This window comes from Lepeophtheirus salmonis, chromosome 11, assembly GCF_016086655.4.
Source record: "Lepeophtheirus salmonis chromosome 11, UVic_Lsal_1.4, whole genome shotgun sequence".
Taxonomy (NCBI): domain Eukaryota; kingdom Metazoa; phylum Arthropoda; class Copepoda; order Siphonostomatoida; family Caligidae; genus Lepeophtheirus; species Lepeophtheirus salmonis.
In genome coordinates, this window is record NC_052141.2 from 15,485,865 (window position 1) to 15,513,221 (window position 27,357).

General features: G+C 32.8%; 1 protein-coding gene across 1 annotated transcript in view; it reads left to right on the forward strand.

The window, feature by feature from the left end:
* Positions 1-22,595, forward strand: part of LOC121126142 (uncharacterized) — a 48,898-nt gene extending 26,303 nt beyond the window's left edge. The window contains exons 5-9 of the mRNA XM_040721443.2: positions 10,904-11,003; positions 17,392-17,759; positions 17,820-18,211; positions 19,058-19,287; positions 20,421-22,595. Coding sequence (XP_040577377.1) covers positions 10,904-11,003; positions 17,392-17,759; positions 17,820-18,211; positions 19,058-19,287; positions 20,421-22,299 — 2,969 coding nt within the window. The 3' untranslated portion in view covers positions 22,300-22,595. The remainder of the gene's footprint in view (positions 1-10,903; positions 11,004-17,391; positions 17,760-17,819; positions 18,212-19,057; positions 19,288-20,420) is intronic.
* The last annotated feature ends 4,762 nt before the right edge of the window (positions 22,596-27,357 follow it).

Consider the following 27,357-nt stretch of genomic DNA (forward strand, 5'->3'; position numbering starts at 1 on the left):
TAAATAATGACAAGGGTAATTCGGACTTATTGTCAAGGTTGTGAGCCCATGAAGAGCATTTCAGTGCTCATTTAAAGTTTTTTAGAATGATGATTAAAAAGACTTGATCATTAATGAAATAATTATAAGCAACAGTTACTACTCAAATATATTTTACTTTGTTGTTGTACTGAATAATTTTTGATTTAAAGTTGATCTCTGATTAATTACTTATTCTCACAGCGTTTTGTTATTTCTATATGATTAATACTTCATTCATATATATATACTTATATGATATAAGGAAATGATAAGTAAAAACTCTGAGTACCAGTTAGATGTTAGCTCATTTATTTAAAAGTCTCTTGTAAAAGAAAAAAAAAAGTATATATAATGTATTCATCTGTTTTTACAATTTCTTATATAAGAAATACTCAATTAAAAATATTATCTACTGACCAAGTTATATAATAGTAGAAATTTGCTCCCCTTAATATTATGTAGTTTTTTTTTGTTTTTTTTGCAAAATTGTAATAGATTCCTATATGAATATTGTATATATAAATTAGTGTTGAGACTCGGTACGAGACTGATTTTTTATTTCAATTCAGTCTTTAGTGATTTATTCTAGACGGATATAGAGCGATATTTCGGTACAGACCGCGATCTCAGACTATGAAGTGAAATTTAATTGTTTTCAAATCTTGAGCCCAATTTTTTCGGTGACAATCTAAAGACCGATTTTCTCCACATTCTTTGTTTTATTTGTCAAACAAATATGATTTAGCCAACATATTTAACTTCAAATGGCGTTAAAGTATGTCGATGCTCACACTTTTAAAACACAACTGACGTCATTGACAATCTGAAGAATCCGTTCAAAGCGAATTTTAAATGAGACCGAACTTGTCTTTTTGGTTTGGTAATAAGGGATTTTTTTTCTAGACAAATTTGAACTAATATTTGGGCCAGACTTCTATCTCCAACTTTTTACTGAAATTTAATTGTTTTCAAATCCTGGACCGATTTTTCTCCATCCTTTTGATTTACGTGTGGTACAAATATGATTTAAAAAGTCACTTAACTTTATTTCAGTGGGGTGTTCACCATTTTAAAAAGTAACTGACGTCATCAACCATTTATCTATAGAATTGGTCTATACCAAACTTTAAATGCAACCAATATTTTTTGTTAGACCGGTCTATGATTATCAAACATAAACCTCTTCACTAATATATACATAAATATGTATATGTATAGTTTAATTTTATTCTACGATATTATTTGAAATGTACAAAAACGTTCAAATAACAAAATATTAAATTAAAAAAGAAAAAAGATTGTCAAAATTTGGATAAACAATGTTTCTTTTGTTATACCCCTAAAATGTAAATAAATACAGAGGTCATTCCATTGAAAATCCGTTTTGAATTAAATTTAGTATGTCACATAAACTATTATTTTGAAACTAGAAGAAAAGGTTTTAATCCGGCTCTGCCCTCTTTTTTATGATGAATTTGATCAAAATTGTCTAAAAGACCCAATAGTTTGGTTCAATCATTCGTTCTATTTTAGTATTATTCTCAATGTTTTCTGGATGCATCAAAGCAATTCCCTTTGGTAGCTCTACGTTCCACGATGGTATTGTATTGGGAAATGTTACCTAAGGGTGTCCGTTCCCCTTTAAAAGGCATCTTTTTTACAATGGGAAAAGTTTTTTTCAAATGCTCCTTTCTTTGAAAAATGTCGTATAAAGGTTTTTTCTTTTACTCTAGGTATTGTTCTAACTTTCTGCTTGGTGCTTTATATCTCTTGATTATGAATTAATCCTTCATTATATGACAATCTAATGGATGTATCATTCAATGGTCTATGTTTGCAGGTGAAGCAAATGCGTCAACCTTAATGGGCTCCTCAATACTATTATGAGACCTATGACCTTCTTTTCGATGTTTTTTTCCAATGGGCAAATCTCTTGGTTGGATTTTTTCAGCAACACAGTCAACCTGAACCACCATTCAAAAGTGCTCAGCATGCCTTAATCTCTCCCCCATCCTCATAGCTTAAAACCCTTAAATAATGAAACTAAGCTATCATTTTTATAGCTTAACAATTCTAGTGGTATATTTTGAAGATTGACCATAATATACACATTAGCAAATTATACCTCTCATATTGATTATGAAGTACCTTCAATCTTCAAATTACTCTGTATAAATTGATTACTTTTAAAGATAGTAGTTAAGTTTATGTTCTTTTTCGATCAAAAGCAATGAAATTATAGTATTGTGTAATTGTTATTTACCTGTTGATATTCATACTTGATGTCAAATAGGTTTAATTGTTTTCTTAATACAATCAATAGTTTAGTTAAACCATTGGTCTTGTTTAATAAATAAACTATTACTATAACTATGAAAATGAATATTACATGTGAATTGGTTTAAAATCTCTGGATTTGCTTCACTTTATCGGTATTATACCTTTAAAAACCACTTTATGCGGTATATAAGCTTATATATATATATGAAAAAATTAAAACTCTTCTATTTTCCTAAGCCTTTCCCCTTCAATCTTTTTTTTATGTAAATGATATATTGATTTCACCTTGCTCTGATACAAATTTTATCAAAATAAGATGTTTGAGATATTTAATGCCAAAAAATTATGGTAATGGTGATCAACCATACTTTTTTATAAGTCAACTAAAAAAAAAGTTTATTACATTTTTTTTTCATAATTCAACAGCTATCATATAATGAGTGATATGAATCTTTCAGTTGAGTGGTTAACAAACTACATTACAAAATACAAGGGTCTTCAACATTATTTTTTTATAAAGTTTATTATAAAAAGGTGCTCATAACACAGAGCTAGATTGAGTTACAGGCCTGAAACTTAATTTTAGACTTGTCAAATAGTAGTTTATTTGACATATTAAATTTGATCCAAATCAGATTTCAAAAAATGAAGGAAGTGTAGACTTTCTATAGAATGCCCAATTTAACTATAATATATTATAGATTAACACTTGTTTAGCGTAACAAGTGTAGGCTATTTTAACATAGGCAGTCGCCTTTCTATTTCGGCTTTTAATAATAAACTATTCAATGTGTACTTCTAAGTGTTATGATACATACTATTGTTTACTTCAAGCATTTATTCAGGGTAGAAATTAATATATTATATTTAGGGAGTTAACTTTTGTACATTTTTGGTTATTATGGGGACAGTTGCTCTCGATATTTACAGAGGAGGAACGGCGTTGTTCCGTGACGATCATTTTTGTTCAGAACAACATTGACATATCAACTTGCATCCGTATATGGACCGTACAAAAGGTTCTTAGGGCTCTTCTGGAGACTGATAATCCAAATCCCAGATCCGTGCCTGAGTGAGCATTGTACTTCATTAAGTAGGAAATATGATTATTTTGTCTGGGGCTAAGTTGAATCTAAAACAACTTGAACATTTCATGCCATCAACAGATTGCCTCCATCAAGGAAACAATGACTCAGGGACTACCTAGTCAACGCCTGCTCCTTCCAGCCTCGAATACAATCCGTGATTAATTATGGAAGGGTTACATGAAATGAGCTGTTTTTCAACATTTATATGTACAGTTTAAGCCAATATTTTAGTAAATCCACCCTAAAAATGTAGCTTCAATGACAATTTAAAGATTTTTTGAAAAATGCGCCGATTTGATCTAAACAAATTGTATATTTACATATCTTTTTGTGAAAGAACTTATTGGTATTTTGACTTACAATGTTCATTTTCTAGTTTCTCCAATGGTTTTATACTTGTTTCATTATGTGACTCTTTGGGGGCTTTTAGTTAAAATAGTTAGCAAATATATGTACGTATGAATGTTTATATGGCTTTTATTAAATTATTATAGCCAAGGGATATATATACCTAAATGGTATAAATCCCTTGTGTTAAATTATTTTTGGATTAAGATTATTGGTATATATTTATTCTAATGTTTTTTTTTCTTCTTATTTTCCAAACTTTCTTTATTTCTTACTTTTCATAAGTCGTAGATTACCAATTTAATGAACATTTAATGATTTGTTTTTCTTTTTTTTTTTAAAAATATCTACTGTGAAGGGAACAAGTCTTGCACCTAGTTTAAAAGATTTGAGAAAAGGCCATTTTTGACTCTAAATTATCAATAACTCCCTATGAAACATTGTGAGAGTCCTCTTAGTTAACTTCTGACCACCCCAGAGCCCGTAGCACAACCCATTGAGAAACAACTTTTGATGAAAAGTGGAGTATCAAGCCTAGTGAGCTCCGCCCAGCAATGAACTCAAGTCATCCATGAATTAGGAGTAAAAGATTATGAGACGTAGCTGCATCCTTCCAATACTACTTGGAGACTGTCATTACCGCCAGCAGTGGACAAGATCCCAAATAATGCTACTGTATATGTTACAGGAAAACTTGGAGTAGCATTTAATTACAATTTTACTCCCATTATCTTTAATTACTTTTTGATTGCACAACCAAACGACAGCTGCAACAAAAATAAAATTATGTTTGTATCTATGGTATCTCAGTGTAAAAGTCAGAGTAACAACAGAAAGGGCAACGCGTCCTCTGCTCCGGCGGCAGTGCCTAGAAGGCTGTAGATACCGTTCTCATCATCTTCTGGGCTATCCAGAACATCAATAGGTTCATTAAGGATGGAAATGTTCTTGAAATCCAAGAAGAACCAAAACTTCTACATCTATTATATGGGTAACTTCTAGCCGGCCTCTGTGTGGGACTCATCCAGTCTTGACCTTAGCCCTGTGGACTTTGCAGTTTGGGCCATCTTCGGGGATAATAATTGCCCCACCTTTTTTAAATTGAAATTCACCCTTAGCTGCCGTCATAATAGCCTGGTACGCCATTGTTGTCAAGAGCAGCCAATCTGTTCGCCAAAGTTATATAATTTCTAAACGCATGGAATAATCCCGCATTTAGGTTAGCTTGTTTTTCTTTATTTGTTCTCTTGAAGGAATGCTGCGTAAAATGACGTTGACTCTTATTTTCCCCTTTTCTTTTTGACGAATTATAGTAATGAGGGGTTAATTAGTGACTTTCAGTGTCCATCAACTACCAATGCTCCTAGTTCAATAAACTTGACTACTTTAACTTACACTAAATAATTTATAAATATGTATTGAAATTGAAGTACTTATAATACTGATTATATAGCTTACTAACAAAGGCTTCCCAGGTTGATGGGCTGAATAGGAGGGAATAGAAACAAAGAATGAAGGTAGAAGAAAAGAGACTGAGTGGTGTTGAAAGATGTAGAGGTAACAAAAGAAAAGGGAAGAGAGAAGGGGAATGATGTTGTATTTGAGTCAAAACCAGCCTTTCAAAGACCTTGGAAGCTCAAAAACTTATTATAAAAAATATGTTTGTTCATTTTATACGTCTACTTCCTAAATTCGAGACTGTTTTACAGTTTTGGATTCTATGTGCTATAACACCTAAGCTGTTCTCCTTACAAACCTTCAAGGATTCTGTGTGTGTTTTTGTTTCTTTTTTACATACACAAAATGCTCCTGATTAGCATCCATATGTACAAACCCATATAACCAAATGGTTGTAAGGTACATGAATCCATAAAAGATGCATCGAATCCCCCTCCTGCTACGTCTTCTTATATACCTTCTTTTTGTTTTTTAAGAGGACCAAACATGACTCATCACAAAACAAGGAAGTTGTATATTTATTCAAGTACATATAATATTTAGGGGTTGCAAATATTTGGGCAAGTCGTAGTATTTTGCAAATAGGGAAGGATAAAGGAGCTGCATGAGTGTAGTAACAGACACATGAATATATCTCTTCTTTGTATATTTCGACCTCTGCGTGCATAGTTACATATGTACTTCCGCATCCTTTGCCCTCATGATTGTATAGGGCTCACAACATGACTCATTCTTTTATCGAAATATATACGAGAGGGGTATGAAAAGTGTCCCACCTAACAAAAATACGATACATTTTTTCGTCATTTTATATCATATTGTTCCACGTAGCCTCATCTCTGTAACCCACCCAAATAGTACTCGGCGTTTTCCTCTGCAAACTATTTGTTCACGAGATCATTTTTGTTTTTGGCTCAATTACTCCGAGATGGATTGACTTAGATGCGTCAAATTTTAACAGAACAATCCTTTATATGTCTGTTATTGTTTGAATCTAATTAAAGGTGACATTTTCAAAAACAAATATTTACTCCTAGCTAAATACTCCATTTTTGTGTATTTTGGCGAAAACACTCACATCAACATCCTCTAAATAAAAACATCTGACTTTGGAATGTCATATTTTATACAACTCCACTAATAAATAGTACCTAAATATTTTAACCACCTGAGATTTTTCAATTACTTTATATATCCCCCCCCCCCTTTTGTCATTCGGGACAATGACGTACGTTGATTAAGGATCTAATCAAAGACACAAAAAAAATAAATGACTCCCCATTTGTCTATTAAACCCATTTAAAATACCAAAAAATGACTACATAGACTATTTACACAATGAACAGATGTGTCACTGAATAGATAGTATGCTTAATAATAAAGAGTAAGATATTGCGTGATTTCCCGCCTCCCCCATATTTTTTCCACCATGTTTTATAATGTTCAATTACATAATAGTCTTGTATTTCTACATGTTCATGTCGTAGTTTACTCACTTTCTGATAGTAACAAGTATGTTTGTATATATAAATACGTGGGCACTTGTGCAAATCTACACATGTGACAACATTATTTTTGTCTTTTTCATGTTTGGCCTGCCTGAAACTACAATATTGTATATTCCTAATATTTTCTCTGAGGTTCTATTTTTTACATTGACTTATCAAGGTTTTTTGCTTCGTATATACAATGTGAATACATACTATAAACATTTCATTCAAGATTTTATCTGACAGATGAGTGCAAAAATATGTAATTTTTACTATGTGTATATATTTTCATGTATAGGTTATTCTTGATTCCAGTCCAAGTTAATAATACAAGCAGGATATTAGATACAGAACAAGTTTAAACCTCAATATCTTGGAAACTTGGATATCCTTGCTTATGAAAGTGTACTTACCAGATTCAAATGACAACATTCTATAAGAATAAATACAAAATCCTGTTGATGTTCTTCGAATACGAACGTCGTGCAGGCATTATCGTGTGCCTCCGTGTCGGGTACACTCCCAAAGATAATATTACTACAGAGATGTTATTCATCTTAATAGATCCTGATTCATGATTAGAACCAGAGTTAGTCCAGAAAAACCAACATTTTTAAGACTTGTACTTTTTGGTCAAAGGAAATGTAGTTTCTAGCTACCCGTATCTGAACCCCTTTGAGCATTTGTAGAGAGAGTTCCACAAATGCTCAATTAAGAATGTTGACTCCATGGGGGCTTCCATTCTTGAAGCAGTGGAAAAACTTTCAAAATTCATAGCTATTCCCAAAAAATTTCAAATAATTTATTTTTTGGGGGGAAAAATTTTTGCCCCAATTTTTGTATAATCATTTTTGGCAAATTTTGGGCAAAAGATTTGCCCACCCCCTGCACACGCCCCTGACACGACTTCAATATTCATCTATAATTCATTGAAACAGGTGAAAAGTTGCTTCTTCTTTGGCTTGGAGAGGGAAAAAATGACTGTAGGTCTCTTAGAGACCTGTGTCAAAAATTAATCTCACAGACGGATCGGTTGATAATGTCTTCTATAAAAGCATAAGCAAAATCGAATTTATTCATTTAAAAAAAGTCCTACTTATCCTTTAACGTTTAAATAAGTCCACGATTCGACAAGTTAGTGGAAACATAACCACATCTTTAGGAGAAGTTTATGGTTAAAGGGAACCCTTATTTTGTCTACGGATAGACTCAACATTATCTACAAATAAAAATTAATTTCTCAGAATTTTCTATTGTTTTTTAAAGAAACTACTTTCATTCCTGTGTTTTTAATCTTTTTTTTTTTTTCAACATGTTCAAAAGTATGTCACTTTAGAAGTGTTGAATTAAATCATTTTTGATTGAGAAAAACAAACCCTTCATAGAGCAGGGGAAGAAGCTCTTTACAACTCTATATAGAAGTGAGAGCTCTTAAGATTCTTTTTGCAAAAATATTATATGAATAACAAGCTTGCCAAATGTCCTTGTTGTATGGTGGGAGGGTAAACACTTTGCTTTAGTTTTGCATATACCTTCCTTTCTTGCATTTGTTGGGCTTACGTGCCTCACACAAAGTACTTCATTATAAATTGTCATAATAACAAGCTAACTTTTGAGGAATTATTTTAAGAAGAAGAGAAGTAATTAAATTCTGTTTGTCTAGTAGTGAGTAGCATAAAGAAGGAAAATGAAGGAAAAATATAGACATGGAATTATTCCTCTGGGAATCATTTTAAGTAACTCTCTTTGATCATTTAGAAAACAACCGGAGAGTGAGGTAGCTTTTACATGTTGTACATTCCCCTTTATTTCACTAGAACCTCCCACCCACCCTCTCAGTTTCTTAGAGTCGCTCGTTTTCTTTGAAGAAACTCTATTGATTGCTTCTAATTATTCCTTAGAGCATTCATGGTGTATATATATGTAATAAGACATTTGTAGACACAACCCACAGGTGATATAAATTTATATATGTTGTTGGTATAACACAAATTGATTTAGGATCTTTGTGTTGGTACTTTCATTGATCATTTCCAGGGTTTCCTTTTTAGTTAGCCATCTACTTATACCTGATCATTTTTGACAACATGTTTGCTGTAAATATCCTTTCTAAATACTATGAAATGAACAGCCTCTTGATTACATAAGACCATATGCCATATGGAGAACGTAGGTCAGCGGAGAAATTATTTGCTTCAACTCAATGGCCGTAGCCTTGATTCTTATTCGTTCTAGAGTAATAAACTTAAGTTCTTGGTGGACTCAGAATAGATTTGACGCTCAAAAACAGAGTAATTCTTGTTTATTACTATCATTGTTTATTTTCAGTTCGCTATATTCTAATACCTGATAATTTTTGACAACATTTTTGCTCTAAATGTTCTGTTAAAATATTATGAAATACCTGGCCTCTTGATTAGATAAGTCAACATTTTATGTAGAGTGACGTAGCTTAGTGGACGATACACTTGCTAAAAAATGAGCTCAGTGACCGTAGGTTCGATTCACGGTCGCTTCTAGAAAAGGAAATGTACATTATCTGATGGTAGTGATGTAAATCGTTTGAATTTTTAGCTGACCTACATTTTTTTTGGAATTGGCAATTTTTAACTTTTGTCAATATTTTTTAACTTCTGAGTAGTTAACTTCCTTTTCTATAACATTCTATGATATTAAAACTCTAATGGAACATTCTTGTATGCCCATAAAAGACAGAGCGTAACCTTGAAGATTTGTTGTGGAGTTTTAATTGTAAGTCCTTGGTGGACTCAGAGTAGAATTGGGAGTTGATATCGGTGATAATTCTTACCAATGTCATGTCCTTCCTCCCTTGTCACGGACACATCAGGAGGGATAAGTACTCTCCTCTAAATCATTCTTCATAATGGCATGGTTACCATGTTAGTTTTTTTTTTTAAACATGCCCAAAATACACACAACTTTATCACTAACTATAATGCTCCTATTTCGCTTGTAAACTTTGAATTGCCCACATAGAAAGAAAAATTAAGACGATGAATAATATTTTAACCTACTTTTCTTTAAATGTATGCTTACAAGGATTTTAACAATTTTCATATAACTAATCGTTTTAATGTAATTAAGTACGATGTACATTAAAAAAAAAGTTTACATGTCTTCTGTTTAAAGCACATTGACTCTAATAAGTAAATTTGATTTATTAATTAAATTTCGGTCATATCGTCAAGTGCAGACCTGAGAATTTTGTCAATAATTAATTGTAAGGTCTATAGTTGATACAAATACTTTGCCAGATCAACAATAACTCAGTTTTGTGAATTATCTTCATCAACAAATATATTTATATATTTCTTATAACTGGAGATGTGAAATGGGTCAAAATCCCGATAAGCGTAAATTTTTAATAAGTAATATATACATTATGCATATGTCGGTAACCTGGAGACTTTTATTGTTATTATTAACTATTTCTCCATATTAGTAAAATCTAAGCGTATCAACAAGCAATGAACACTATTATACAAAGATCTCTGCTAGCAAATATGTCGTTTCTCAAATATAACATATTTCCATGGTTTGTAGGACAATTTGCAATTTGCTGCTGCAATTTTGTGTAATTATCTTCAAGACTACTCCAATCACAAACACATCTTTAATAATTATAGAACCTGAGATAGCTGATATCTGAGTAGAGAGGAACTCCAACACATGTTATCTAAATGGTTGTTTCATTTGCTATGTCCATTCAATATCAATCAATGATTAATTTTCCCTTTTCTCGTTGAACATTTTTCCTCGTTTTATTTTATTCATTGGGTAGTTTGTCATGATTTTTGTTACAACGGTTCTAAGAGCGGTTCGAGTCAAATGTTAAAATATCATCATATTTAAATAAATCAATTATTAATTTATCTATACTTAAATAATAATAATAATTACATAATTTATCATAATTTTATTACTTTTCCTATACGTTATTTTCAAGCTTACAGGGATTCCAACCTTTTTCACGTCTTTACTCATAACTAGTATTTGCGATGTTGGAAATGAATAATAATATTATATTTTATACAAGACCTTTATGCCAAACTTTTGTTCAACAGCTGAATCCCTCTCCGTCAATATCTGATCCTGTGCCCTGTTTTTATCATTGTAATAGTAAACATTCTGTATATAATACTAGCTAATTGTTTGAAGATAAGATAATTAATATAAACTTCTTTATTTTTTGTATAGGTAAATCTGCAACGTTAAGATTAGCAAACAACCCCTTAGTTTGCGATTGTGACATGGAATGGCTTCAACGTATTAATGACTTAAGTCAATCCTCTCCCAGGTAAGCTACTACAAACATACTTAATTTTACTCTCTAATAATTTTTGATAAAATGTGTGTTTAATTATATTTATACACACGTACTAGCTGTAGACCTAATTAAAAATCTAGGTCAGAGTTTATTTCAATTCTCTCATTTCTTATATATATATATATACTATGTGCATATATATTATGAAAATAAATCAAAACGTCTTAATCCTAAAGTTGTGGACCCCTGTGATGTGTTGGTCCACATTATACTGGGTGCTGAAAAAGTCTTGCAATGTTAGTAAAATGAAAATGTAAGAGTTTTTGCAGTCATTTACTCTGGAAACATTTGCTTCGAACTTTTTGACTTCATAGTTTTGCAAAGTGAGGTCAGCTGATTTTGAGTTCCGATTCAATACTCTGAAGGGAAAAATATAAGCCAAAAGAAAGGAGTTTGGCACTTTACTCTGCGCCGGTCACACCAACATTATACCTTTAGTAAAAAAAGACTGTGATTTAATTTAAATTACCCGCGCTGAAGGGTTTTAAAATATTTTTGGTTCTAGGTCGGCAACACTGTCTTTCATTGTGATCCCAAGTTTGAGCGCGATCTGTATACCAGTTTGCTTGCAACAGCTGGATAAGCCAGTCTACTTAAATAGTGCTCCACAATTTTTACAATAAATGAAGTTATTCATACAAAAATCGTTACATTGCCTTAACATCTCTTACAAGTCAGTTCGTACCATACTGGGTGAAATTTTGTGCATGACACGCGTCGCCGCACAGCTTGTTCCAAAACAGTACCGTGAACCAGTCTCAAAGAACATGCTTGCTCATGCAAATTTCAAACCAATGTTTATGGAACACATCATAACTGGTGATGAGACGTGGGTCTACGATTATGACAGGAAAAAAAGTTACAATAATCCCAATGGAGGGAGAAAATATTCATCGTTAAAATCGTGGAGCACTAGTCAAGTAGACTGACTTATCTAGATATTGCAAGCAAATTGGTATACATCATACTGTTATAATCTTAAGCATAATAAAAGCAGGGTCATTTTCTTAAGTGATAAAAAAAATCTACTGTTGATCCTGTTTTTAATAAAAACAAAATAATTTATCTGAAGCCCTTGTCAGGAAAAGAGGATCCCAATGTATAAGCCTGTTTTCTCACCATCCTGACCTTCATGTTATTGACTAAGAGCATGTTCATTAGTGATGGAAATTCTGGCTCTTTGGCTCGGCTCCTAAACAGCTCATTAGATTTTTTGTTGCTTTAATAGATATACTAAAATTACAAAGGCGTCCGCACAGGGGTGTCCGCAAGGAGATGGGCTGGAGGGACTGTAGCCCCTTCAAATATCAAAATTTCCAAACATTTTAACTCTTCAAAAAATATTTCCCAAAAAAATAATAGTCTGTGAATAGCTATGAATTTTTGACCAGGAAATTTGATTATTCTTAAATAATTAGAAATTTGTGAATTTTTATTTCAAAAAATGAAATATTTACAAAATAATTTTTGTTATTGAAATTGTAAATATATTCAATTTTGTGTAAACTGATCGAGATTTTTGATTTTTTCCCAAAAAACTTAATATTTGTAATTTTTTTTTTGAATTTTTTTTTCAAAATTTTTCCAAAAAATATAATCTAGCTGACGCCCATGTTGCAGTATAATATTTCTCAAAAAAATCATTTTGGAGCATAATTTGCTTATCAAAAATTTCGTCCTGTTTTGCTTCAATTTTTGTCATCCTGAGGATTTTTTGAATAAAAAGCAAAATTCCTTGATTTGGGGGGGGGGGTTAAAGCCCCTTTAGCCAACCCTGCGGACACTGTGGGCCGGCTCCTGATTGGTGGTGAGCCAGTTTCCGTCTTTCACTTAGATGAACCGCCTCATAGAACCGTTATGTTCGCGAAGGGCACATCACTAATCTTCATGATATTGGTAAGCCTGGATCAGAATATAACAGCAACTTATTTTCTTTTGGGTTCCATTTTCTACTTTCAAATATTTTATCTCAAAAATTAAATTAAATCTCCACTACACATTTGACCCATCCTGTATTCATAAAAAAACACAACATTGCTATTATCTTAGACAGACGCTTTTTAGAGTATATTATCTCATTAATTATAATTAAAAGAACTCTTTTTGTTTTCCTTCTACTCATTTTTAAATTTGAAAGTCTGTGCATTTTTATCGTTTCGGTTGTTTAAGTCATATATATTAATAGTAATATTATGTATAACTTATTTAACTTGTTCCATCCCTCATTAATTTTTAATTGCCGTAAATAATTACTTTAAAAATTGGTATGAAAAGATGACTACAAGATATGTGGTCGTATTGGCTCCAATTGATTTAGTTCAGTCCACCTTTAGGATTGGTCCTTGGAAGGATTATAACTGTTGGTTCTTCAATTTTCCCTATATGTTTTGATAGCTAATTAAGCCAAATAAGACATGTCAGATATGATACATATCTTATAACAAATATTTATATTTTGAATACAAACATATTATATTCTTACCTAGTTATATAATTGACAGGGTTCCTCAACCTTTTTTCAGTGATGTACTAACTATAAATTTTCTTATATAAATCTCAAGTAACCCTTGTAGTGCCTCAAAATACCCCAAAGATGTATGAGTACCCCTAATTGAGAACTATGGCTCTATTTATACAGATGAAGAAAGAAGTATTTGATTCCTTTGCCGATTTTGTTAGTTTGCCCACATATTAAGACTTTCTATGGGATTCAAGTCCAGAGACTTGCTGTGACATATCCTTGAGCTTAACGTGCCCCTTTCTGATCCATTCCTTTGTTGCCTTTGTTTTGAGTCATTGTCATGCTAGAAGATCTATAACTAATGTTGTCTCGGTTGCGCCCGGTTGTTCCCAGAAAAGGAAATATACATTATGTGTATGGACTTCAAAAAAGATTCCTTGGTCCCATGGAGTAAGTGTAATACTATAATGTTTATTTATACTTAATCAGTGCAACTCCATCTGACCAATTAAAGAAACATTACAAAAATAAAAAATAAAACACACAACAACTGGAGCCCTCCTCCCAAAAAAAAAATCATGAGGAATCCCCAGATGACGTCACCAGTATGTAATTTACCCCCCACTTGAAAATACATTCTACCACTGGTGGATCAAATACTTAATTTATCCACTGTATAACCAAAAAATTGACAAAGGAAAAATACCTTCAATAACATCACGAAGAATCAATTTTACCTTTTTCAAGGCCTGACAAGTTGGACTCTAGTTGATGAAACCAAAGAAGAATGATTCTCAGTCCTTGATAAAAACTGACACTGTCATATTCCTGTGTTGTCTATATTTATCCGTGATATTTTATTCAAACCCTGCCAAAAAATGTTTAATTCCTTATAATAAAATTTATTTATTTGCAAAAACAATAAATAATTAAATTGACTTTAAGTATTGTATTTATAATATTTTTAAATATATATACATTCATATAAATCCAAATTTTATATGGATCATAACTGCCAAAAGGTTTTTCTAGTATTAATGAACACAAAAAGAAGAAAAAAAGTAAATTTAGTTTTATTTCTATAATTAAAATATTTTGGCATCCTTTTAAAACGAAAATAAACATTTCATTTTTGACATTGTTCAATTTATTGATGAAGAAAGTTATTTAATGTGATTTTTTTTGTCTCTCTTATCCTTTTCTTCGAAAAAAAGACAAAAATCAAGGATAAATAAGTCTTGAAATAATTAGTTTACTCATTACACCTCGTTCTTCCCACATCTATTTTTTTTAATGTAGGGATATCGATAAAAATCCTACAATTTGTACAGTAGTTTATCGAATTCTCCTTAGAATTAGCGTGAAAAAGTTATAATATGGTAAGGCAATAAATAACCTATGCAAAATTGTATTGTTCAATAATGTCACCTCTGTAGTCTAGAAATAGTTCAAAGTTTGAAAAGAGACACAATTTATTTAGATCGCCAATAAAGATTAAAAATACGGCATTAATCCTTATTATTTACATTTTTACAATGATAGACACTGTTCGAATCTATTAAAAATATGATTATAATTTGATAGAGATGTGTAATGATCTCGTAGGACATTTTGCTTAGGTAATTTTCATACCCAAGGCAACTTTTTCGCTCTCTCTGAGGTTGAAATTCGAAAAAAGTTAAAAAATTTGCTTATAAAAATATCATACTTTCATGGCTGTATGTAGATTTAAAGTTTTAATATAATACAGCCTGACTATACACGATTGCCAATCAAAATCCCTTTGTTGTCTCTATTTATTTATTTTTCAATGAGCTATACCTATGTTATGTACACGCTCCGATATCTATACAGGTTGCAACTTGTATCAGCAAATTGTACTAGTTGCAATTTATTTGTTTAAAATGCATTATTTAATTTACTACCATTGTATTTTGATCTATTAAAATGACAGGGTTATTATGCATTTATGAGTAATATAAGTATGGGTATTTGAACTTTACCTTGAATTATAATTATATTTTGGTAGTATTTATTAAAATAATTAAAAATTTCACCATCTTCACGATCCTTCATTGAGTAGTATTTAATTTTTGCATTATCCCGAATCGAAGTTGTGTAAATTCTTCATTTAAAACTAATTATTCCATTTTTTTGTTCCAATTTGTACACAACACGAGTATAGAATGGGCATATTAAAAAAAATCAAATGAAAATTAACATTGTAACCCTGAGTATTTGAAGAATGTTTTATGAGCACACACGAATGTTCAATCAGATTTTGAATATTATTAAATCTATTTAGGAAAGGAAGTTCACTACTCAGGAATTAAATAATAAATTGATCCATATAATCCATTTTTGTTCTAAATTTTGTCAATTGTTTGAATAAAGGAATGAAAACACCCTCCCATCTACTCAAAAGATAAAACTACTATCCATTGTTTCACTTCAATCTATTTGCATAAAACTAATATTGCAAATATAAATATATATATATATTTTAATTCAAGCAAAAAAAAAATATTGAATCCTTTTGTTCCATTCAAGAACATTGTTTAAAAATTCAATAGTCAATAAGTCTCATTGTTTCATTAATTAATATAGTCAACGATTCGCCAATTATCTGTCTGCGTAAGATTGACTGGGGTTTTATGGAATGGAATATAACGGGTGCGTAGTTGAAATCGGTACACTTATAAAAGAGGGGAATAAGAAAAACACATAATAGGAGTTGAAAAGTTAACATACTGTGTGTTGTTAGACCCGATCAAAAAAATAAAAATTAATAAATAACAGAATGAATCGAAAAATGGCCATAGAATGAGACATTAATATAGCTTACTGCTCTATTTAGTGCAATACATAGAACAACAGAGATCTGGAACATGACTTAGTCAAGCAGGCAGACTATTTACAGTTTATAGAAGGCCATTATTGACAGTATTGAAATCGATACTATCTTTAACAAGACGGTGTGCACAGTCCTTTATGGAGACCAACATTCCATTCTGGCCCAATACAATGTAGCCACCATTCTGCCAAGATACAAACCCACTCCACTTTTCCTTCTGGAATGTTCGTCTCCAAAGAGACTTTTCTGTGTACCGTTGCACCATCTTTTCTATGCCCCTTCTCAAAGCCAATACTGTCATAATTAGCCTTGTTGACGTTGTCTGCCGGACAAGAGTCCCGAATCTCAAAGGATTATAAATAGGTTCTACACATGTACTAACCATTACGAAATTAAACTTGGTAAAATTCTATATTTAAAATGCCTAGCTAACAATTACACACCCGGTAATTACATGTTGTCATTGGAGGGGGAAATAGATTGAGGATAATATTTTATTTCCCTGCACTACATACATAATCCCTCTTCTGATTATACCATAACTAATTCATGACTTCGACTGGCTCGCAATTATCCCAACTTTGGTCTTTTTTTTTTTTGGGGGAAGTGTCATAAATCAAAAAGAATGTGTGGTTTTTTTTTCAAGTCCCATTATTTTGCTAGAACATACATATGCAAATAATATTTATTATTTAAAGGTATGACAAAGAAGCTTGCATATTTATTAGGCCATTTGAAACCGTTTACGTCCATTAGTATAATTGATTTTCTTTCCTCTTTACCTTTTTCAAGACACTAAATTGTCATATAAAGAAATATCTTTATAAACACCTATAATATATATATATATATATATATATGAATACTCTTCTTCAAAAGTATGCATAATTTTCTCATAACTCGAAGAAGTAGATTATAGATTGCTTAGGCAATAAAAAGGAGGACTCTCCTTTTTTCTGTGCTCTCTATATAATCAATAATTTTGATGATATACCACTTAAATATAATCTAATGTAAACTATTCTCCGGATTTCTTTATTTAGGCAATACCCGCAAGTTCTTGATCTCGAGAACTTAAGTTGTACTTTGATCAACAAGCATAGTAAACCGGGAGATGGAAATGAGAAACCCCTTGTACCTTTACTCAGCGTCAGACCGGATCAATTCATCTGTGAATATGACGTTCATTGCTTTGCGTTATGTCTGTGCTGTGAATTCTTTGCCTGTGATTGTCGGATGCGTTGCTCTGAGGGATGTTCGTGCTATCATGATCAAACTTGGAGTGACAATATAATCAACTGTGGAAATAGAAATCATTCCAAAGTACCGGATATGATTCCGATGGACGCTACTTCTATTTATCTGGATGGAAATCCTCAATTAACGGACATTTCAGGGGATACTTTCATCGGTAAGAGGATTCTTTCGCATTAATGATGTCGTATAATCTATTTTAATTTTCTCTCAATAGGTCGGAAGCATCTGACTTCTCTCTATCTGAACAATTCTGGGATTACGGAAATAAGTAATCGGACTTTCAGTGGACTAGCTGAGCTCCTTATCCTTCGTTTGGATGGGAATGAATTAGAAACTCTCACTGGAGGTGAATTTACGGACTTGCAGTCCTTAAAGGAACTTTATTTGCACGATAACATGCTCACATCCGTCTCTGGAGAAACGTTTAAACCCCTTACAGACCTTGAAATCTTAACTCTGCATGGCAACAAATTGAATACTCTTGCAGTTGGTAACATTATTCCAGCTGATGCATCTGCTCAAGCAGGTATACAGCAGTTAAGTATGACTGGGAATCCCTGGACCTGCTCTTGTGACTTTGTTCAAGATGTTCAACAAGTGCTTAAGGTATGTGACTACTTTCATTCATACAGGCTCCCCTCTCTAATATAATACACTTAATAAATACAATTAAGGGGTGCCATATTCACATTGTGACGGGTTCTAGCCTGCTGTGGAACTTAGCACAACAGTTCTTTTCAAGGCATTGCTCTATGTTGGTTGAAGTAGTGTTGATGGCGGCCTTCGGTTTGACCTTGATTCTGTATTGTACTCCCCTAAAGCTTCCCATTGAGGTGCCCCAAATACCCGAAACAAGGGGGCTGTCAGGGCTAAGGGGAGGCCAAGAATATTGCTGTTCAAGCTAGTTGAAGAGGATTTGTTACCAAGTAGACACGCTGCACTCGATCCAAAGGCTTCTCTTGTAGGTGTTAAGATTTAAGTCTTGCTTCACAAAGTATTGCATGGTGGTCTAGTTCCTGTCAAATTTACGAGATTGCCACTGACGGCCACCTAGCCTCTTCTACATTCAATTGTGCCATTAACTCCAATAACTCAACCAATACTTTTAGCCTCTTTGGGTTTCATTTGCACCTAGTGGAAGCTTTTGGTGTGCTTCCTGCCGTCACCCAGTACAGAATTGTACGGTTACTGCTTATAACTTTAGATATCTCTGATAATGATTTCTTACGCCTGAATAGATGTAGATTTACTGCTCTACGTTGCTCCATGTTTTTGGGCATAAAGCTTTTATTCACAGTTTCTTAAGACAATTATTTAAAATGAGTAATTAGTGTTAAACATCCAAGTATAACAAATAGGAGTAAGGCGTGCCAATTAAATATGTGTAGCATTTAGACAGAGGGCCCAGTATTGTGAATAAATTGACTTATCATTTTTTTTTATTATATATAGGAACATCGTGATAGGATTGTGGATGTGGATAAGCTGGAGTGTGAAACTGAAGGGGAGATCGTGAATATTGGAAAGTACAATGTTACTTGTGCAGATGTGATGGCTGTTCGCTCTGTTGATGGACTAGTCATTGGTCTCATTCCACTCATCATAATCGCATTTCTCTTTATGCTTGCTCTCCTTACACTTTGCTGTTTAGCTCTTTGCTGTCGTAATCAGCTCTATGCCTGGTAAGAAAAATTTACTCTTTTTAAGCCTTCTTCACTGAGTTAAAAACTCCCAGATCCTTCTTCTTACTTTGATGACGACGTATCTTATTTTCAAACTTTAAATAAGCCTTCTTCATTTTAAAGTCTATGAGATATATAATTCTCTTTTATCTTTTTGATCACTACCAATAAAATTGCAAAATCTTCAAAAGAATATAGAGAAGGCGAAAAAAAACATCGATAAATCTTTCTGAAAAATAAATAAATAAATAAAATATAGAGTTGATGACTTTAATCAAGGCTAGAGATGAAAAGATCATATTGATAATCTTGTTCCAATCTCTTTCCGTATTTGCTTTTTATTTTATCTTTCTATTATCGACTTTTGAAATCCTCAAATTGTGTGTTTATTCAAATAAATGACTCTCATGAAACTTTGATTACACTCCCTTATCAGAATAAGGAAAATGAAATACAATAATGAAGTTTCTTAATATTTCATTTCCACCTTACTTCTTATTTTTCTCCTTGTATTTCTTAAATGAAACTAATTCATTTTTTACTTTTACATATGTACAGGGTGGTTCACATAAAGTAGGAAAATCTTGAAAGGCTGATAACGAACGAACAATATGGCATATAATTATATGAAACTATATAGGTACATGCTCCCCCAGATATATAAATTGCATGGCTTCAGGTCAAAGCTGTTTGCAGACCCAAAAATCGGATTCCAAATGGGATAACATTTTTTGGTTAAGACATCCTTCACTTTTTAGACTTGTGAGCTAGTGCTCTGTCTTATTGAAAGGTGTTATTTCTTCCTTGGGCTATTCAATCAATTCAGGGAATTATAAATCAAAAGTGCAGAACCAGTTCAAGGGCAATGCTTGAGCTGCATCAGGTAGCCCGGCCCTTGCAAAACTTTGGATGCCATGTGGCTAAGGTTAAATATAATTCAGAATCTCATTATGAATATCTGAATGTCATTAAATGTAGCTTTTTTAATCAAAAAATATCGTTATATCCCATCTGGTTCCTTTGTTATCAGCCTTTATAGATTGACCAATTTATCTGGACAAACCTCTACTGGAAGATTTTGCAAAAACAAGTATACTTTATTGCTTCATACCCTTTTATTTTTTATTTTTCAGGATGAATTCCAAGTATGGTTTCCGACTAACTGGGCCAATTGATGCTCATGATAAAGAACGGAAATATGATGCATATATTCACTATGCTCCAAGTGATGATCAATTTACACGTCAACTCCTAACTCGCAACCTGGATGAATATCGTCTCTGCTTACGTCATCGTGATATTGATGAAAAGTCCGCTTCTGCCCTTGCCTCAGCTGCTAAATCCTCTGGACGTGTTGTTCTCCTTGGAACGCCTGCTTATCTAGCTGATAAGGCTGCTCAATCAGAGATGGCAACTGTCGTGGATGCTGTTGCTCCTAGAAAACGTCCTGATCAAATTTTGGTTATTTTGAAGGAAGATGTTCTTGGTGCAGGAATGTCAGGAGGAGGTCCACGCCGGCAAGAAGAACTAAAAAGGAAACTTCAAGAGTCTTCACTTCTCAAGGATGCCACCTTCATGACATGGGGTTCTGAATCCTTCTGGAATAGATTCCGATATAACTTACCTGAGCATCCACTTGATGCAGACATCAACAAGAAAAATCAACAGTTTTCAAATATCTCTAGTCATACGAATGGAGTTAAAACAACGACCAGTACCCTCTCACCTGCTTCGAATCCCTTTTTGGATGAGGAAGATTCAAAAACAGCCACCAATGTGTCGAATACTTATACGTCATCTCTTGCAGCTCCTACTTTGGGCACTGCTGCTACTGCGGCCGCACACAGGTCCTCAAGCACGACATTATCAAGGAACATTGAAAATATATCTTCCTCTCATCATCAGTCCTCGCACGTGGTTAACAATTCCTCTGCTTCCACTATGAGAATTAATGAAAAGTCTTCGCACAATGAGGACTATGATGACATGTGGACTTATCTTAAAGGAGGGGGAACGACAAATGTGCAAGGAAGTGGAGGTTCCTCGCTAAGCACACGATCCACCACAGATGGCATGGCTGAAAATACTGGAGTCATTTTAACTACAAATAATGTATCTAATAACGCTTATAGTGGCAGCAGTCAAACTAACCGAACTAGCGCCAGTAATCGCTTTGTTAACTTGTCCTCCAGTTCTGCTGGATTACCTCCCAGCCATGCCGCTGCCACTGCTTCCTCTTCTGCCATTAATAATAATAATACGCTTAGTAGTAACGCTGGAGCCATGATACTTAGAGATGGTGGACAATATGGTACGATTGGGAGTGGTGGTGGCCTTGAAGGTGGTGGTCATACAACCACCACTACTACCACGACCACTGTTATTAAACGCCATATTGTTGAAAACCCTTTCGATAATTTCCTTGACCTCCCTCCAAACTCTTCCTCAACGAAGCACCTTCTTCCACATTCTCATTTATCAGACTCGGACTACATGTCTGTAAGTGAGCCCATTTACCACACACTCGACGCCAGGGGGCGACTCATTGAAGAGGGATGCTCAAAAGTTAAAAAACAATCCACAGTCTACATGGACAACGATTTGAAAGTGGTATACCCATCAAAAGTAGGCGGTGGAAAGGGAGGAGGATCAGGGATCATCAGTAGTAGTGGACTTAGTTCCTCAGGACTAATTGGAAGCATTACGAATGCAGCGGGAGAGGGGAATGATGACGAAGAGGAACGTCTTTTAGGAGGTGATCGACGCGAATATTTTAGTAGTAGTAGTAGTAATTATGTGCCTTCCCCTGCTCCAGGAAGCTTATCAAGGAGTAGTAATAATCATCATCAACGATCAACGACGACTCGATTTGGTGGAACCTCTGATTATGATAAATTCAGAACCACAGATCGCCATGATTCTTCTGCTACAAATGAAAGAGGCTTTGGAAATGGAGGAACTTCTACCACGTCCACAACTTATCGGACTCGTAATGACTCCTATTACATATAAGGAATAATATATAACCATATAATTATTATTTTTTGATCCTTTCATACTTGTTATTCGCCATAATATTTTTTGACAATTTTAATATATATATATAAAAGTCTATATTTAAAATTTGTATTAATTTTAGTAACAATATTAATAATTTGATGACTATTTCCTTAATGGCCCATTGTCCCTCTTTCTCTCTCTATCCGTTTAAAAAAAGCTTTTTTTATATTGATAAATATCTCCCTGATATATATTTATAAATAATATTTGCCCTTCTGAGAAATATATGTAGAGTATATTGCCAAAAAGTGTAATGAATTTAATAACACAAATGTTCGGGGCTCCTTTGTTTGTGGGGGCTCTTTTGAGAAAAAAAGAAAAAGAATTATTGTTAAAGGCAGATAGAGTCGCCAAGGATATGTGAGACTCCTGAGACAACCAGTTTTATCTTAATGTTGGACACACACAGACATTACTACAAAAAACCGAGGTATGTATATTAGGGTGGTTTGCTTTTCAACTTTTTTTTTATCCTTGATTATAACGGTTAGGGTTAAAAAGTCTTGAAACGGTAAAAAAATAAACTTTGCAACCCCGCATTGTCCTACGACGTCATCTTTAAGCAGCACATCTCGATCAAATTATGAAAAAACAAACAAAAGGAACAACATAAACACCTTCTTAATAAATATAGATACTAAAAAAACATTTTTAGTTACGTTGTATCAAAAAAAAAAATTTGATACAAAATCGCTCAACCTATAGAAAGTGTACACAAATTTTTCCTCTAAAATTGTTGTAGGAAGAAAACAAAAAAGAAGAGAAACAAGTTTTGGAAGATTTGATGATCGTGTATATAAATTTTTTTATTTTTACATTTTCTGAAAGATGAATATTTTCTAACGTGGTTCTCACTTTTTGCTCTACAGAGTAGTAGCCGTAGACAACTTAATTAATATATTTTTGTATATATTAATGTTGTATTTTAATCTTAATTGACAAAGCAAAGACCTTTTTTTGCTTTTCAAACTTTGAGCTAGATGTAAATGCTAAAAATGACATCAAAGGACAATTGAATTTTGCGTTGGGGTTTTTTTTAACCATATCACAGCTTTTCCAAACAAGGCGTAATCGAATTTCGAAAAAAGTTGGAATTTAAACCGGCCTAATTTATGTATAGATATAAGTACAAACGCCGAGTTTTCTCAAGGGACTCAAGATACGAGTATAAAAAGGTAGAATGTAAAATATACACACACCTAATGGAACCATCTAATGAAGTAGGTTTTAAAAGAGACGAACTTTGGGCTACGCAGAATTAATTTATAAGAAAAGTTTTTCCTTATTTTCTTTTCCTGGGCAATTAAGAAAAAAACTTAAGAGGCCATTTGAATTAATGTTTCCAAAAGGACTTTTTTTAAAACAAAAATACGTTCATTGATATTGTGACAGGGAGCAAAGGTTATTATTTAGTCTCTTTGCAAGAGTGTATAATAAATTGTGTGAAAATAAATCAATGATTTTTAATGTATTTTCTATTAAAAAAATTCCATTAATATGCGCCTCCTTGAAAAACAAAACAGTACTTACATGACGGTGGTACTCTACGATTTCCATTATTTGACATCAAAATTACCAGAACGGAGTCAAATAAACCAAAATGTCATACGATTGGCTTTTACAGTATTAGGACCCTAAACACTCTTCACATTTCAGCCACCTTTGACATCCATTTTTACCTTGCTTGAAAAAAAATAATAATTGTAAAATACCCCCTATTTTCTCTTTTCTATTGCCCATCTTTGACGAACGCCTAACCAATACTGAGACAAACAGTCACAAAACTTTCCTTGAAGTTTTTTAAGATGATATTTTGGCATCCTAACGCCATCTAGTGTACACCCATTGTTCTTATATAATGCAAGAGACATGTTACTTAACCCATCTATTGAAAAATATTGAATATCTTTTTATTAAACCTATTATGAATTATTGCAGAATTGGTAGGCATTTTGGGCATATAAAAAAGCCCAAAAATCCACATTTTAACCATGGCAATTTGAAGAATGTTTGGAAGGAGAGCAGTTTAGCTGTTATGACGCTTCGTTAGAGTAGCAGCAAGCCTTCTTTTGAGAGAAAGAAAATAAACATAAATTTTATTGTGTATCCAGCAATTATGTAGGATGGAATTACTTGGAGGTCGATCTTCAATCATGGGTTTTCGCAAGATGATTTTTGAGGGTATTGTAAGGTTCTAATTTTTTCAAAAAAAAAAATGAAACTTTAAGTAATAAATTTCAACCAATTACCTTTCTATGCCAAAAAAAAATGAAAGTGTCCACCTTGACAATTTGAAGAAATTTTGGGTGAAGATCAGCTTAGCTATCATGAAGCTTCATTAGATCAGCTACAGTCAGGTGTAAGGAGGGTAAAGAAAGAACAAACAAGATCCACGGAATTCTATAGACCTGGAAAAATCACACATAATTTATATTCCCACATAAGGGGAATAAAAAAGATTGAAAGGTATAAAAAAAGGAAAAAAAATAAAATAATAATGTTGTTTTTTGCTAAATTATTGTGAGAGGGGAAATAATGAAAAATGAGCTAAGCTGCATGCACAATTACTCCATGTGTCTTGAATACAAGAACATATGCACAAATGAATTATCAATCCTCGATAAGGAATTAAATCTCTGCAACCCGTTTATGAGCACACCCTAACGTTTACTTTAGTATCATATACATCAATGATAGTTTGTATAAACGATAGTTTAGTCCTCATGAAATAAATAATAATAGCAGCTGAGTGGGAAAAAATCACTGTTCAAGTTGTCAAAGCCAAAAAAGTAAAAATATATTTACAATTTGACTTTATATTTTCATTCAACGAGAATAAAAATTGTTATGTGAAATAATCTATTATTGGGAAAATCAAAATGTCAGATCCGTAACTTAATCCTGCTCAATTACAATGTGCAATGACACTGTAATTTTTTTGTTAGTGACATCAGTTTTTGTTTAATGAAAAATAATTAAATAAAGCTTGTAAATCACTAATCAATCATTGTATTTTGCATAATTCACATTTGTATGAAACTGCATAATGATTTAGTATGATGTTTCGAAATGACTGACTAAATTATATATTTGTAAAAATTGACTCATGTGGGATTTATTGAATAATACAGGATATAATGGGAACAAACTTTGGCGTCATCCAGACCCTAAATTGTGACAATATTTTTGGTTTTATTCAATTGTACATATGGTAATAGAATATTAATTTTCAGTATGACCTTCATGGACTCAATAAATGCCTGAATTCTCCCACAGAATGCTCGAATGGCTTTGATGATGTCTGCAAAGGGGATCTTTGGAGCTATGCACATGAATGTGCTCTTCAGATACTCCACAAAATTGACTTAGGTGGCACAGGTGTACCTCTCCAACTCCCCCTAGACATAGAAATCTAAGCCGTTTAGGTCTGTAGAGACTTGTTGGATTTATTAAACCCTGTCGTCTTCTTGACCTATGACCTGTCTTGAACTTTTCTGGAGATGATGCAAGAGGTCTCCAGCTTTTTAACGATCCTATAGACTGTGTTAATGGGGTACCCAAACAGCTTGAATTTTTTTTGGTGGCTTGCGCTGAATAACTCGGGGGGTCGTGTTTCTTCTAAGGTGCTCCATTTAGAATATTTACTCATTAAAATGAAAACGAATAAAAAAAAAATCATTTTATTTGTTACCTAAACTCGAGCAGGAAACAACTCGGATGTAATGCATTCATACGGAATCTGAACTCGGATGTAATGCATTTATACCTAATCTGGATGACATCAAAGTTTGTTTCAATTTTAGTGCAGGACCCTGTATATACGATATAAAAATCTTTTCCCCTAAAACTCAAAGAAAAATATCGATGCTAAGTACAAAAATCAATTCTCATTTAGTTTGGATGTAGTTTATGAAAAGTTATCGTGAGTAACTTTATTCCTAATTATCTAAGTAAATATTAGTTTCAATTGTTTTTCTATTCTGATATTGACAGAGAGTAATTTTGTTCCTTGATTTATGAAAGTCATAATTGTATACATTATTTATAATCACCACTACTAAAATTAAGTAAAAACTAGCATACCTTCACTCATCTTGAAATTATACACTTTAGCGCCACTAATATTTTCTCTAAAATCCTAGTTTTAAACATTACAGACAAAGCAATTTCATTCGCCCGTGCTCAGGTCTGGGATTTTCCTTAGTAAAGATATTTTTATATACTTTAAGTCATACCTTCTCTAAATAAATTATTGTGTTTTTATTTTGATCCTATTAATCATACGCTTAGCTCTTTGGTGACCGTTTTAATTCGTGTTGTAATTAATTAGTTATTTAGGACGAAAGACTACAGTCCAGTTCAGTCTCGGTCCAGTCCGTTCAGTCCTGTATATAATTCCTAAAACTTTAAAGTTGTGTCCTTTTTGATGTCAATCAACTTCATTTCTTCTTTTTTTAATCAGTACCGAAAAATATATAGTGTCATAGCATTAATTTTCAACTTTTAGACTTCCATGTAAGAGTTCAACTCCCTCTGTGGAAGAATTTTTTTACCTGATTTAAATTGATAGTTTGTTCTCTAGAGTTGATCTGGATAAATAAATATCCCGATATTTGTTGAAGATTTATGTACTCTAAGAAGGAGAACGTGTTTTTTTTTTTTCAATCTAGATCATAATTTTTACATCTATCTCCATAATTTATGCGTTGAAATATGAATTTGATTTATCTACCCTTCGAACAGTTTCCATTAGAGTATTAAAGAAGCTTTTTCTTGGGATTGGGCTAGGGTTAGTTGATGAAGGGATCATTAAAAATCCCCCAATACTTGCATTGTCCAATAAGGGTTTGTTTTTGAAATTTATTTTGGATACAATTACTCAATTTAGTAGCAGAATGACCAAACGTCTTGTTTTTGGAGGTGGGTCCACGGTTGTACGTGCATCAGATGTCCCTACTATAAATGGGAAAGTCAGCCTTACTCATTTGCCCTTTAGTTTAGGAATGACTT